Genomic DNA, 14,934 nt, shown 5'->3' with positions numbered 1-14,934 from the left:
GGGTTAAGGTGGTTGCGTAAGCGCTGGCACTGCGAAAGGAGGCTGAAGTGAGTCCCAAATCTGTGGTCCTGAAGGGAAAAAAAGTATCAACGTTTACTTTCAGCTAAAGAAGTGGCAGTCAAACTCTGTCCAGTCTACAATGTGATGGTTAGCCACTATTTCCATATGTGATCTGCAGTATACGAGCCTGTAGATCTGATATTTTCACTATACTTGAAATGTTTTTGACATTTTGTTTATATTTGTTTGGATATGTTTCACCTATTATGATGACATGCGTACATATGATGCCAGGGTTAAAGTGGTTAATGTTTTGCCGTACCATTTCAAACCAGAACTCCATGAATAATGCATTGCAGATAACGGAGCAGTGATGCGTTTGGTTGTGAGTTGTGACACTTCCTCATACCGGTAAATGTGTGGAGAACTGCATTTCCTGTCCTGGTATGAGTATTGAAGCACTGAGAAAACAGCTGCGCCTTTCTTCGTCCTTTTTTTCAAAATTGACTACATGAGCGGTGGTCTCAGAAACAAAGATATGAGTTAAAAACGTTCACTGTGAAAGAATATATATTCAAAGATTCGTGCCACATTTTCACGATTTTTCAAAAATAGCAGATCTACAAGCTCATAGCGCGGCACTCCGCGCTGAGCTTGTAGATCTGCTATTTTTCAACAGCTCAAGTATAACATAATGCTTAAAACACCAAAAGGGTTTCCCGTCATGAATGGGTTCAAATAAATGATGGCTGAATATTCAAGCCCTAGAATATTGAAGTCTAGTTGAATATGGTCACATCACGCCTCATGACACACTCCATATATGGCTGTCTTCATATGTCGATCTGACATACGTATAGAAGCTCTGTTGTTTCAGGCCTGAATATGGTCATTCATTTTCTGTTGACAAGGTTTGCTCATATAGGGGGAGCTGTGGGGAAAAAAGTATGTTGGCAATATAGTTCCAGGAAGTGAGGTACCAGGAACAGCTATAAAAGTACAGGAAGTGAGGCCGCAGGGGGTTCCATTTTAGGTAGTAAAAAGAGTGTTTTGGTGGTGGTTTGTCAAAGAGACTATTTTAAGGACAATAGCCAAATACTAAACCATAATCAGAACCACTCGGTAGTTTGACCATAAGAACTTTGTGAAGGGGAAGAAAGGAAGTTTGGTCGAACATTTCTGACAGTTTAAGCTCTGAATCAATTAGGAGCTATTGGACAGAGCAACCTGCTGTGGACTCCTGACTTGAAGGTTGGGTGAGGAATTAATTCTTTCCCTTTATGAGCATTTCGGAAAAATGCACATAAAGTGCACAAAGACCCGCACACCGTCTGCACTAGCTCCTTTCGGAACCCTACGTTAAAGTTTCTGACATTTTGTTGACTTTACGTAGGGTTCCTTCTCGTCGACTTCAAGCGACGTGGTACGCAATCTGACTTACCACTTACCATTTTTAATGTTTGTTAGACCGTTTTGGCAGCTCTCTTCCTTCCTTCCTTGACTTCCTTATTGACATCCCATTGTCCCGCCTCCAGCGCCGGAACTGGCTATCTGCGCGTTCCTGCCTCTGTCGCAGGTAGCCAGCCACGGTGCTGGAGGCGGTACAATAGGATGTCAATAAGGAAGTCAAGGAAGGAAGGAAGAGAGCTGCCAAAACGGTCTAACAAACATTAAAAATACTTAACGGCTTCTGAGCCGTTCGCGGAGGGGTCAGAGGGTTCGTTGTCTCCTATAGCTCTTATCTTATATGCTTCTTTTGGAATATGTCAGCGTCATACCCACAGCGCAGACACCCGTCGGAGAGGGGTAAGTCAGATTGCGTACCACGTCGCTTGAAGTCGACGAGAAGGAACCCTACCTAAAGTCATCCAAATGTCAGAAACTTTAACGTAGGGTTCCGAAAGGAGCTAGAGCCCTGCCTACGCACCCGCCTCAGAGCATACAGGTGTGCATAAGACTTTGTTGTCTTTATGAGCATTGCATTGTGTTTTTATTTGCTGACTTTATGGATTACTTGATTTTCAGAAAATGGAATATATACAATTTTGGGTTTGATTACTTGTGGGATTACTTTTTGTGATACTTTCCTCATTGTCCTCATTATTAACGGCTCGCGCTGCTGCCTGCTGCATTATGTGCAAATTCGAAACAGGTGGTACGCAGGGCTGTTCAGGGACTTCGACGAGTGCTTCCAAACTCCAACGCTTAGAAAAAGAATGACCTGCATAGAATTTCTTGACAGAAAGTAGCTCATAACATGTCTATGGTGGATTTATAAGTGGTGCAACCACTTCCTTAATTAGCTTTGTGTGTGCCTGGCTGGCTGGCTGCCATGCTGGCTGCCTGGCTGGCTGCCTGGCTGGCTACCTGTGTCTGAGCACGGAAATTGCATTTGGTAGGTTTTCAAAACCAAGTGTCAGTTAGTGCAGCCTAACACACACATACATATTAACTGTATATATGATGTGATTTCAGGTGGTACAGTACAGTACAGTACAGTACAGTACAGTACAGTACAGTACAGTACAGTACAGTACAGGGACCCCCTGGGGACCCCCACATGGTAACTCTGTCATTTCTCAACCGTTCCGGACGTGGGGCAGCTCGCCGGAACCGGGCCGGCACCCTAGGCGTGTTCCTGCGGGTCTGGAAGTTCCGGGGACCCCCCAGGGACCCCCCACACGGAGTTGCACCACTTACTTCACACGGGTGTGATTTTATGAAACAAAAGCTTGGCAGATTGAAAGAGGATATTTCAAGCTTGGCCTAGAGCTGCAATGTTGGTGAGTTTAACGTTGTTTAATACAAGCAGATCACACGCAATTTGGATGAATGGGGAGTCAATGGAGGGTATTGCAACTCTAGATTCATCCCATTATTTAAAAAAAATGTAGAGTTGCAAATAGCGGCTACAGTTTAGCCAACACTATCTCCAACAATACTGTGTGGCAAACTATCCTCTTACACTGAACCGGGGGCAAACAACAAGAAACAAAGAAGTCAAGCTGGAATGCGTGTTGGCTGAGGTCCGTGTGGCAACAATATGCATGTGTCCTTGAGGCGTTGCGGCGAGAGCCGCGCGGTTTTGCATGACACGAATTTGAGACTGTTTTGAGAGGGGCGGGCGGAGGATGGGCTGGGGGGGAGGGGTGGGGTTGGAGTGGGGACAGCCGTGGCTCATTGTCATTCTTAATCTCCAGGTCAATGACACCATTGCCATGCCAACCCCCTCGCCATCGTCATGGAAACCGGCTTTTATTACTGCAGCTGACAGGTTAGAGATCTACTAGCCCCCCCCCCCCCCCCCACCCACAGGTGTGGTATTTGTCGTCGCTTGTCAGGTGGAAACCATGTATAAAACTGATTCTTTTCAGAAAATGGATCCACACTGGATCCATCAGATCGGTAGGTATTTTGTTTCACTATTTATAAAACGCACAGACACACTTTAACCACTACTTTGTTTTGCAACGAATTATAGGGCATTAATATTTACAAAACAAACACACAGAGCTGAAATACGTGCAGATACAAGGTTTCCGCACCGACAGCAACCGTGTGCATGTGAGTGTTTCTCGTGCACTGTGACATGACTCATGAGTGTGTGTTAGTTAAGTAACCCTGCACTGCCACCTGCCTTGCATTCGCCCGTGTCCTGTCAAGCTAAGCCTGTGTGAGATTGCTTCCAGCTCTTAACGCATTCTGACCTGAGATCAGATTCTAAAAATGTCTTCTACATCCTGACAGTTTTCTGAAAAAGCTATGTTTCTATGTCAGTCGTTCTTCGATTTTACAAAAATAGCAGACCTACAAGCTCGTAGCGCGCCACTCGGTGGCGCGCTACGAGCTTGTAGGTCTGCTATTTTTAAATAGCTAAATCATAACATAATAACACCAAAAGGGGTTCCCGCCTAAAATGGGTTAACAAAGAAAGTGACACATCAAACGATATAGGCCTTTCCATCTTCGTAATACGCAAATACACAGGCTTAGGGGAAGTTTTAGGTTGTCGGTGGCACTTTAGTAGAAGTTTCACTGTTGTACTGAGTTTTTTTTGTAGTTAATTCATTGATTGTAATGGGATTAGTATTGCTCAGCATTGACAAAATAATCACATCGCTGGTCAGAGACTCAGGTGTGTGTGTGTGTGTGTGTGTGTGTGTGTGTGTGTGTGTGTGTGTGTGTGTGTGTGTGTGTGTGTGTGTGTGTGTGTGTGTGTGTGTGTGTGTGTGTGTGTGTGTGTGTGTGTGTGTGTGTGTGTGTGTGTGTGTGTGTGTGTAAAACGGAGTATTCAGTCGGATTGTTACGAGTCCATGGAGATCCTCTGTGGCTGTAAGACATGCATCTACTCACAGCTACGCCATTATATTCTCTCTCTCTGTCTCTGTCTCTCTTTCTCTCTCTCTGTCTCTCTCTCTCTCTCTCTCTCTCTCTCTCTCTCTCTCTCTCTCTCTCTCTCTCTCTCTCTTCTCCCTTCTCTCTCTCTCTCTCTCTCTCTCTGTCTCTCTTTCTCTCTCTCTCTTTCTCTCTCTCTCTTTCTCTCTTTGTCTCTCTCTCTCTCTTTCTCTCTCTCTCTCTTTATCTCTCTCTTACTATGAAAACCTGTATTTCCCATCAGTCGTGTCACGTCACACCTCCATTATGGTCACGCCCCGTGAACACGTCGACGCCACATCACGCCTCATGACACACTCCATATATGGCTGTCTCCATATGTCGATCTGACATAGAAGCTCTGTTGTTTCAGGTCTGAAATCGTCAATTAAAAGGAAAAAAAGAAGAAAAAAAGAAAAGGTCCATATTATATGGGCATTCCCAGACGATGCCCTAATACAATCCCTGTTATGCCCATATATGGAGATCCCGGATGTCATCAATATTAAGTCCATATATGGAAATGTCAATATACAGTATGGCCATAATTATTGTGACAGTCTCTGCATGATAACCAGTGTGGTTGCTGTGACGCGAGTCACACTGGAAAATGACCCAAGTTGGTACAACACATGGATCTCCATATGTGGAGCTGGCTATCATCACCTGGATCCTCTCTTGCGGAAATCCTGGAATGGCAACAAGCCGCTCCGTTCCCACTGAAAACCCGCCGCATAGGCAGAATTATTTTGTATTAAGTCAGTCAGGGGTGAGATTCAACAAGGTCAGAGAAATTTCCCCCCAAAAAAACACAGATCTACAAGCTCCCAACGCATTGCGTCAAGTTGTTTTCTTGCAGATCTGCTGCTGTCGTTTGTTTTTGACAAAGACTAAAACTAAGGACATTTTCTCTACGATTGGTTAGTTGTAGTTTTATTAACACAACTATTCGTTTTCATTAGTTGTAAAACCTCCTTTTTATTTTTGGTTCAGGTAAGGTAACTGAAATGTTTGTCCAATTCTAGTTGTAGTTATTGCGTTGGTTTTATAATAAAAATGGGTTCAGGGACATACTGTACAGTAGCAGCTGCCCAATAAGGCATGGCTTGGTACTGTACGTGCTCCAGACTTGTGTGTGAATACACATCTGTCTCTCTATTGGGCTGTGTGTGTGTGCTTGTGCGTGCGTGTGTGTGCGCGTGTGTGCACTGTGTGTGTGTGTGCACTGTGTGCGTGTGTGTGTGTAACAGTGTTTTCGTGTATCTCCCTTCAACCTGTACAGTGTGTGGAGGCTGAGGTTGGTTAAGGTTAAGGCGGTGAAATTGCATCGGCGAGGGAAATAAGCAAGGCAAGAGGGAATGAATGAAATCATCGGAACACACACACGCACACGCACACACGCACACGCACACACACAAAGGGGAAAGCCAGCTGGCCGCATCGACCGTGAGCCATAGCCTCCTCCATTCAGCTGGGTTGAGGATATTGCAGGATTTTTTATTTTTTTTTACAATGCTCAAATCGTCCTATTACACAGTTTAACCCATTTAGGCCTGACGTCGAAATAAAAAAAACGTTGGCTCTGAAAGAATATATATTCAAAGATTTGTGCCGTATTTTTACGATTTTTCAAAAATAGCAGACCTACAAGCTCATAGCGCGCCACTCGGTGGCGCGCTATGAGCTTGTAGATCTGCTATTTTTCAATAGCTAAAGTATAACATAATGCTTAGTTAAAACACCAAAAGGGGTTCCCGCCCAAAATGGGGGCGCTGTTGCCTTGCATGCTCGGATGCCGTTGCGCAGAGTGAAATCTAGGGCTGCTGCAACGGTCGCTTATTTCCTTAGATTGACAAGCTCACTATACGCGTTGCAACGTGACGCGTATGTGAGCCTGTATAGCTCGGCTGGTTTCAGCATGATGATTTACTGTTGCTTTCATGTCCGTTCGCAACGCGATCGACTTGATCGATCGTGGAAACTAAACATGCTCTGAAAGCGCACGTGGCTCACCCATCTGACCCACTTAAGCCATTCTGGGCGGGAACCCCTTTTGGTGTTAGCATTATGTTGTGCTTTAGCTATTGAAAAATAGCAGATCTACAAGCTCATAGCGCGCCACCGAGTGGCGCGCTACGAGCTTGTAGATCTGCTATTTTTGAAAAATCGAAGAACGTCTGACATAGAAACATAGCTTTTTCAGAAAACTGTCAGGATGTAGAAGACATTTTTAGAATCTGATCTCAGGTCAAAATGGGTTAACGCAGATTTTCAACTGGGCCCTGATCCAGAAAAGGTTGAGAACGCGCACTGCTTTAGTTCACCCCAGGTTCGACTACGTATTCAGCCCCTCGCCAAGTTGACTTTAGCGCTGATAAGTTCAATTTAGCCCCGGCTCTGCTCGGGTCAGCCTAGCAGACACCGTTGGCAGACAGCCAACCCATCAGCCAGCGGGGCACTGTAACACATACACACACAGCACAAGGACAGGCTTGTGTCTATTTCTAGACTTGAGAGGGCATCGAGGTACAGGTATAAGAATTGGAGAAACTGAGGACAATTTGCCATGTCATGACATGCAGGGGCAATCACAAAATTGCAGTCCTAAAATGTTTATGTCCTCACAAATGCAGTAATACAAACTTGTAGCGTGCGTGCGTTTCGTGCGTGCGTGCGCGCATCTTTCTTGGTTGAAAGCAGTTGAAAGTAGTTGCTGAAAGAAAGTATAGGCGTGCGTGCGTGCGTGCGTGCGTGCGTGCGTGCGTGCGTGCGTGCATGCGTGCGCACAGATCTGTAAGGGGCCATTTGGTTATAGCAATCATTTAGCTCGTGACCCCCCTGGAACCACCTCAAAGGACCCCTGGGGGTCCCCAGACCCCACTTTGAGAATCACGGCACCAATGCATTGCTATACTGGTCGTGATCTCTCACCTCAATTACAATCCCTAGAAACAGTTTCTGTTCCATCTGAATTATTTGCCATCAATCTCTCATCTTCTCTCTCTCTCTCTCTCTCTCTCCCCTCAGTACCACCAAGGATTGGAATAATCTATAAACGGCTCAGTCAAAGTCACCGTAATAAAATATAACAAATTAACAATCAACCTCTCTGTCTGGGGTGAAGGTCTAAGAGTGATCTGTGCAAACCTGAACTTTCCCCAGGATTCCAACATCCTTAAGGCATCATGCGACAGAGAAGAATACCGACACATACCCAGACACGCGCGCACACATGCACACACACATGGGGCGGCAGTGGCTCATGGGAAGAGTGGCCGGCAGAGCAGCCGGAAGGCAACCGGGAGGTGCCCAGTTCGATCCCCGGGCTCCCCCAGAGATGGTGTCGAAGTGTCCTTGAACAAGACACTGAACCTAACTACTATAATTGCACCCGATGTGCAGGCTGGTGCATGGTTTTCCGGCCACAATGACACGCCCAAGCATCATATAGCGTGGGGACGAGGCAGAGAGGCCGCTTGGGAATCGGCTGGTTGCCTGTTCGATGCCCAGCTCCCCCTGAGTTACTGCTCCCCTTGAGCAAGACCTAATGTCGGACCCCCCGCGTCGTCGCTGTCCGTAGCCGTGATCAACACACAACATGCAGCCTGTACTAAATTTCTCCAATACGTCACAATTAGGGACGTCCCGATCATGTTATTTTGCTACAGATCTGATTCCGATCCTTTGATTTTGAGCATCTGCCGATAACGATTTTTCCCGATCCGATATTTAGATTTAGAACACGTTTCATGCCATTATCACAATAGTACAATATCCCAAATCACAGACAATATCCAGTCTAATATCATGATATGGATATAACGTGTGTGTGCGTGTGCGTGCGTGCAGGGGGGATCCTGGCCATGACGTTAAATGGACCCGTTGTAACTACCATAGTTAATGTGGATGAGTGAGTGGATGCATTTGCAACTTCTGTGTGTGTGTGTGTGTGTCTGTGTGCGTGCGTGCCTGTGTGCGTGTGTGCGTGCGCGCGTGCAGGGGGGATCCTGGCCATGACGTTAAATGGCCCCGTTGTAACTACCATCGTTAATGTGGATGAGTGAGTGAATGCATTTGCAACGTGTGTGTGTGTGTGTGTGTGTGTGTGTGTGTGTGTGTGTGTGTGTGTGTGTGTGTGTGTGTGTGTGTGTGTGTGTGTGTGTGTGTGTGTGTGTGTGTGTGTGTGTGTGTGTGTGTGTGTGTGTGTGTGTGTGTGTGTGTGTGTGTGTGTGTGTGTGTGTGTGTGTGTGTGTGCTGTACCCACAACAAAGCATGGCCCAGCTGAAGTCTTCAGACATTCTTCCAGAAGCTTCATCCTGAGACGCTGGAGCTCCGGACTGTCCCACTCCTCTGGATCTATTCCCCAGTACAGGTCCACCACCTGCGCACACACAATTCAATTCAATTCAATGGGCTTTATTGGCATGAGAAAACATACGTTTACATTGCCAAAGCAGAAATCACAATACAACAATACAGCAATACAATCAAAACAAAAATGATGTACATTTGAAAGTCAGAATCTTCAATAGATCAATTTCTATGTACCAAGATCACTGGATGCAGGTATAGTGCAGGAATATACACAATGATTAGTCTTTAGGGTGGTTGTGTTCCGTTTGATATCCTTCTCCTATCACAGCAACTCACAAATCTTGCTGCTGTGTTTGCACATTGTTGTACTTCGCCCAGATATGGGAGTTTTTTTGTCATTGGTCATGTTTTCAAAATCTCTGTGTGTTGTTGTAATATGTGAGAAGTATGTGTCTCTGATGTCTTGGTACAATGGACAGATGGTTAGGAAGTGTAACACACACACACACACACACACACACACACACACACACACACACACACACACATTTTTTGAGTACTTTTCCCACGTATTACTTGCGCAAGCAGAGCGTGCAATTACTGTGGTCGGCTGCGTATGTATGGTATGTTCGTATGTAGGCCTGTCCTCGTGATCCCTGATTGGCTGTTGATGGTGACGTAATTACGTAATTCAATGTTGGGTGGGTGGGTTGTTGTAGCAAAATAATTGTATTTTGTATTGTCGGATTTCTTTAAAAGTTTGTTTGTTGTTTTCGTTTACTTTTATGGAGGGGCGGTTTGTAGAAGTAGGCAGTACTTGCGCGCTCTGCTTGCGCACAAGTAGGCCATTTATGGCCTACTTGTGTGCATGGCGCAATTACGTTGGCAGCTCGATAGAGTGCATTTCTATAGTTATAGTTAAAATGCTCAGTGTGAATGGCCCTTACTGTTACTATGTAAGATGAGGTGTTTTGGTAGGTTATATGAAACCCCACATTTGTAATTTTTTATTTAACCACGTATCCTCATCCCCATCACAACATAATTAGAAAACAACGTTCGGAAGCAATGTTCGGAATCCAGTCAGAAGATTTTACTACAATTGATCCCAACAATTTGACCACGACTGTGTGGAGTGTGCGCTGAACACATTGATTGGTCAACAACAGCAATGGCCTCCCATCAAAACATCCACGTCTGTCAACCGGAAAAACACCATACAGTTTGCTTTGAATAGCTTGTATCATTCACTGTGACTTTTGTTGCCAGGCTTTTCTTTTGCCTTTTGCAACAACAGCACATTTTCTTATATTTCCAATATGCTGCTCTTGGCATGTTCATGCAAGCGGCTTCGTCTCATCACAACAAATTGCAGCACTTGGAGCGATGTGTGATCTGCTTCGATATGTGCACGCTCGCTGAACACGCTGCGTGGGCTGTTTGTTAAAGGGATAGTTCACAATTCTTTAACTTAAGTTTGCAACTGTATTGATTGCCCGAGTCCTGCTCTGGTTTTGGTGAATATTAGTTCCGGTCATTTTGTGGGGGGCATTAAAAGTAAATCCATCCACAAAACTAGAGTAAATTGGATTGTTGACCTATTTCTAAAATATTAGCGCAACTCTGACCCCTCTTTGACCCCTCTATCACATGGAACTATTTTTTGGGCATAGTGATATGGACACAAAAAACATAGTTCCGTGTGACAGAGGGGTCAAGAATTTACGAAAGTTGCACTATATATGGTAGAAATAGGCAATCCCCCCCCCCCCCCCCCATCGCCTGTGAGTGTGTGTGCGTGCATGCGTGTGTGTTCATGTGTATGTATGACCGTGTGTGTGCGCGCGTGTGCTCGTGTGCGTGTGCGTGCGTGCGTGCGTGCGTGCGCGTGCGTGGTAATGCACGCACACACACACACACGACACCACACCTCAACCAAGGCGTGCTTGTCATTTATCAGAGCCTCAGTGGCTCATATAATTCCAACTGCAAACATGCCATGACAGAACCATATAGCTCCCATGGATGGGTGTGAGCCGTCCGTTCCTCCTCTAGGAAGGCCAGTCTTCCTCCAGGGAAGCCTGGCTCTGTTATTGCTTGGCCTTGGTCTTGACTTAGCAATAACTATCTTGCTACTCGAAGGAGGCGGTCGCATGTTTCTTCTCTCTCCCTCCCTCCCTGTATTCCCTGCTACTACGTGTCTCTCTACACTAGCCTGGAACTCGCCTATGCTTTTTATGGCATAGGCAGCTCCCGGCAGGATCCGCCGGGAGAAACTATGCGCAGCTGCGCGACATGAGACTAATTACTTAGAGCGACAGAGAGAGAGAGGAGTGTGTGTGTGTGTGTGTGTATACATGTGTGCGTGTGTGTCAATTTAACAAAGGTGCAGACGATCAGAAATCAGCAGAGAGTGAGAGATGTTTGCGCTACTCTATGCCGAATTGAAGTGGACTCGGACCCAGACTTTTTTTTTCTCCCTGGAAATAAAAACGTCTGGGTTTCCGAGGCTACCCTACCCTGACTCTCGTCTAAATCTCTGGCTAAAGCATGGAACTAATTAGCTGGTCCTTGAGTGCTTTTGACAAAAAAAATGCGGACAGACATTCTGGTGCTGGGGAGCCGATTTGCCCACAGGGCTCTTTCCCTGCGGGTTATGTCAGAGACCCTTATTACCAGTCTTGGGGTATGTTGTGCCTTAGCGTTCTGAGTATTGAGGACGTGGAAGATATTTGAAAATTGGCTTCATGGTGAAGACAGTGAAGAGAAAGCTGAGGGCAGTGCCGAAATATGGCTGCAGCTGTGTAGCTCTAATTGTTGTCACCATCCCCTGTAACTGCAATGAGTGTCTGCACAACAAAGTATTTCACCCACCTTACTTGTAATGTGATGTGACAAATAAAAAATCACACCCGTGTGAACTGAGTGGTGCAAGGTCTTATATAGAGCGTCGCAGTCCCGCCTCCTACCCTGGACCAGGAAATGAAACCCAATGCATTATTCTCATAGACATTTCTTAAAGTATTTATTTAAAGACGGTTACGCCGCGGACAAAGCCAACTCGAGTCGTGACAACTCATGACAACACAAACAATATTTTGGACCAAACAAATAATTAGAAAGAAGAAAAAAACGGCAGGTTACAACACTTTTTTTGTTGTTTTTCTTCTTTGTAATTATTTGTTTGGTCCAAAATATTGTTTGTGTTGTCATGAGTTGTCACGACTCGAGTTGGCTTTGTCCGCGGCGTAACCGTCTTTAAATAAATACTTTAAGAAATGTCTATGAGAATAATGCATTGGGTTTCATTTCCTGGTCCAGGGTAGGAGGCGGGACTGCGACGCTCTATAGCCTGATCAGCTGTGGTCTGACGTAATGTTAGTGACCATGGTAACCATGCTCACCTGTGCACGGACACGTACACAGGTACACAAACATAGATACAGACAAAGCTGGTTGTTGGAGTGGTTTGCACCACTCAAAAAAATAAAACAAAACAAAACTGTGGGATATAGGTGGGATCTGATGACTGTGGCCAGACCCCTTCCGGTCAAAACAGAAGGGCTGAGCCATACAGTGTGACTTCAAACCAATATCACCATTATGTCACATTCTTGCCTCCATTACGACTAATGAACGATTAGTGATTTATTTTAGGGTGAAAGTGGCAGATCTACAAGCTCACAATGTGTCACGTGTCATGTGTAAATTGGCCATTTTTGCTATGTTTGTATTCGTAAGTATGATATGGGGTTATATTTATTCGATCATAAAACAAATGTGACAACAAAAGTGAGGGGCGCTCTTATCATCGTACATCATCATATACATCATCTCATTCCGGCCAATCAGAATGTACGTCCTCACCTTCGTCTTCAATGTTTGTGTTTACGCAATGTTTGCGTTTACACAAACACTCGAAACTGGCCATTCATTGTCAATGGCATTCAATGTTTGTTAGGACAATGTTTGTGTTAAACCCTCAAAGCTGGACATATGGGGCGGCAGTGGGTCAGGGGTAGAGTGACCGGATGGAAACCGCAAGGTTCCCAGTTCGAACCCGGGCTCTCCCAGAGTTGGTGTCGAAGTGTCCTTGAGCAAGACTCCTGAACCCCTAATTGCTCCCGATGTCAGGTTGGAGCCTTGCATGGTTTCCTCCGGAATGGTGTGTGAATGTGTGTGTGAATGTGTGTGTGTGAATGGGTGAATGTAATGCACAATCTCTGTAAAGCGCCTAGGATAAAGGTGGTATATAAATGCAGCATTTACCATACTGTAAGAGGGGCCCTCAAAACTTGTCAATTCATTTATATGAGTCTAATTGTCTTTACATTGTAACCAGTAAGACGCCGTCGTTGGCGCGTCATTGGCGGCAGACTGCTGGGCGAGCGCTGGCACTTTGGCATGGGGGGTCAGATCAACATGGAATACTGTACTGGCCATATAAGGAGCATGTCTTGAGTGTACAGGGTTTGATGAGGTCAGATCAACATATGGAATGTCAGAACAGGTCAGCTCCATATGTGGAGATCTAAGGGTGGTAGCGGGGACATTCTCTTGAGTGTACAGGGTTTGATGAGGGCCGGGCCTTAATTTTCGGGCCTGTTGAGAACTAGTTTTCGCCGGCTGCCGGGCGTGGCTGCACTAATAACTTTGGGGCTGGCCCGTCTAGAGTTTGAATGGACAGGTATCAGTCAAAAGGGAGACATCGAAGAGGTAGGATGGATGGGGAAGGATCAACATATGGAATGTCAAAACCTGTTCAGCCCACATTCCATATGGGCTTCCATATGGGCTTAATTGCAACAGCAGATCGCATTTACTATGACATCAGATGTCATAGTGATGTCACGAGACCTGGGCACCATATATGGGGGCTTTCCCATGTATGGGGATTTTCAGTGATACACTGACGGGAATTGCACGTTTTCATAGTAAATGCGACCTTCGGTCACAACAATGAGGTGTCTTTACTAGTCCACAGATTATTGCTATCTGCAAACTCAAAAAGTGAGAGTGTCATGTAAATAAATGTAAAAAGGAGTGCACAGCCTTTTGCTTTGTGGACATAAAATGGCCATTATCTCTGGATGGCAGTCTTTAAGGGCCTCCAGGGAGCTCTTAAAGAACTGCTTCAAAGTAATAAGCATATAGCCAAGCAACAGAGTTCCACTTAACACTTTTGTTTGGCAGGGAATTTTTCAGAATAAAGGTGCTGGAGTACCAAGCAGATGAGGCAGATTTTACTAAGTTGCCCTGAAAAGCCCCGCCTTCCATTCCCCCCCCCCCCCCCCCCCCCCAAAACCGGGAGGTGAAATCTTCCATTACTACCTTGCGCTACTAAGTCTGATCTCTAAAGACGCTCTCTTTATAAGCGTTACTATTCTAAACAAGATGCATGATGAAGTCAGAAATTAGCACAAATTGCTTACACCTGTGTGAACTGAGTGGTGCAACTCTCCTCTCCCCCTGCCTCTCTCTCTCTCTCTCTCTCTCTCTCTGTAATTAGCACTAGGCAACAGTGCAACACTATCTCTCTCTCTCTGTTTCTGGCACAACAGCGCCACTTTTGCCCCTACTGGTACTCATAGTCACACACATAGCCACACACATAGTCACATAGGTTAACACGGACTGTTCCTTGGAGTGGTTGGAGTGGTTGTGTTAAACCCTCAAAGCTGGACATATGGGGCGGCAGTGGGTCAGGGGTAGAGTGACCGGATGGAAACCGCAAGGTTCCCAGTTCGAACCCGGGCTCTCCCAGAGTTGGTGTCGAAGTGTCCTTGAGCAGGACTCCTGAACCCCTAATTGCTCCCGATGTCAGGTTGGAGCCTTGCATGGTTTCCTCCGGAATGGTGTGTGAATGTGTGTGTGTGTGAATGGGTGAATGTAATGCACAATCTCTGTAAAGCGCCTTGGATCAAAAAATACCTAAAGACATGTCCACAAGGCTCCGACGGGTGTAATTATGAAGACGCACGATACGTGTAGACACGTCCTGGGCATCATAAGTGTTAAGCATTGCGTCTTGTGTCTACTGATCAGCTGAGTTTCGGTTGCTGCAAGCTATTTGTGTTTTGGTTGGAAGTAAAAGGGTGAGTTAAATGTTACCGAGATTGCTCGCTTTGTGCGCTTCCCTTTTTTTTCTCGATTACAGAGGCAGTTCGCCAGAACAGTCCGGTGTTCACATGGCAGCAACTGCATGCAGAGAAGAATCCCCACCACCCGGGGCGAGTGCAAGCTGCT

General features: G+C 45.7%; 1 protein-coding gene across 1 annotated transcript in view; it reads right to left on the bottom strand.

The window, feature by feature from the left end:
* nwd2 (NACHT and WD repeat domain containing 2) overlaps window positions 1–14,934 on the bottom strand; it is a gene marked incomplete at both ends in the record, with an annotated part of 72,500 nt that overhangs the window by 20,244 nt on the left and 37,322 nt on the right. Inside the window, one exon of the mRNA XM_079491218.1 lies at window positions 8,639–8,755. Coding sequence (XP_079347344.1) covers window positions 8,639–8,755 — 117 coding nt within the window. The remainder of the gene's footprint in view (window positions 1–8,638; window positions 8,756–14,934) is intronic.

Source organism: Electrona antarctica, assembly GCF_951216825.1.
Source record: "Electrona antarctica genome assembly, chromosome: 21".
In the NCBI taxonomy this organism is placed as follows: domain Eukaryota; kingdom Metazoa; phylum Chordata; class Actinopteri; order Myctophiformes; family Myctophidae; genus Electrona; species Electrona antarctica.
This window is presented reverse-complemented; position numbering and strand designations above follow the sequence as displayed.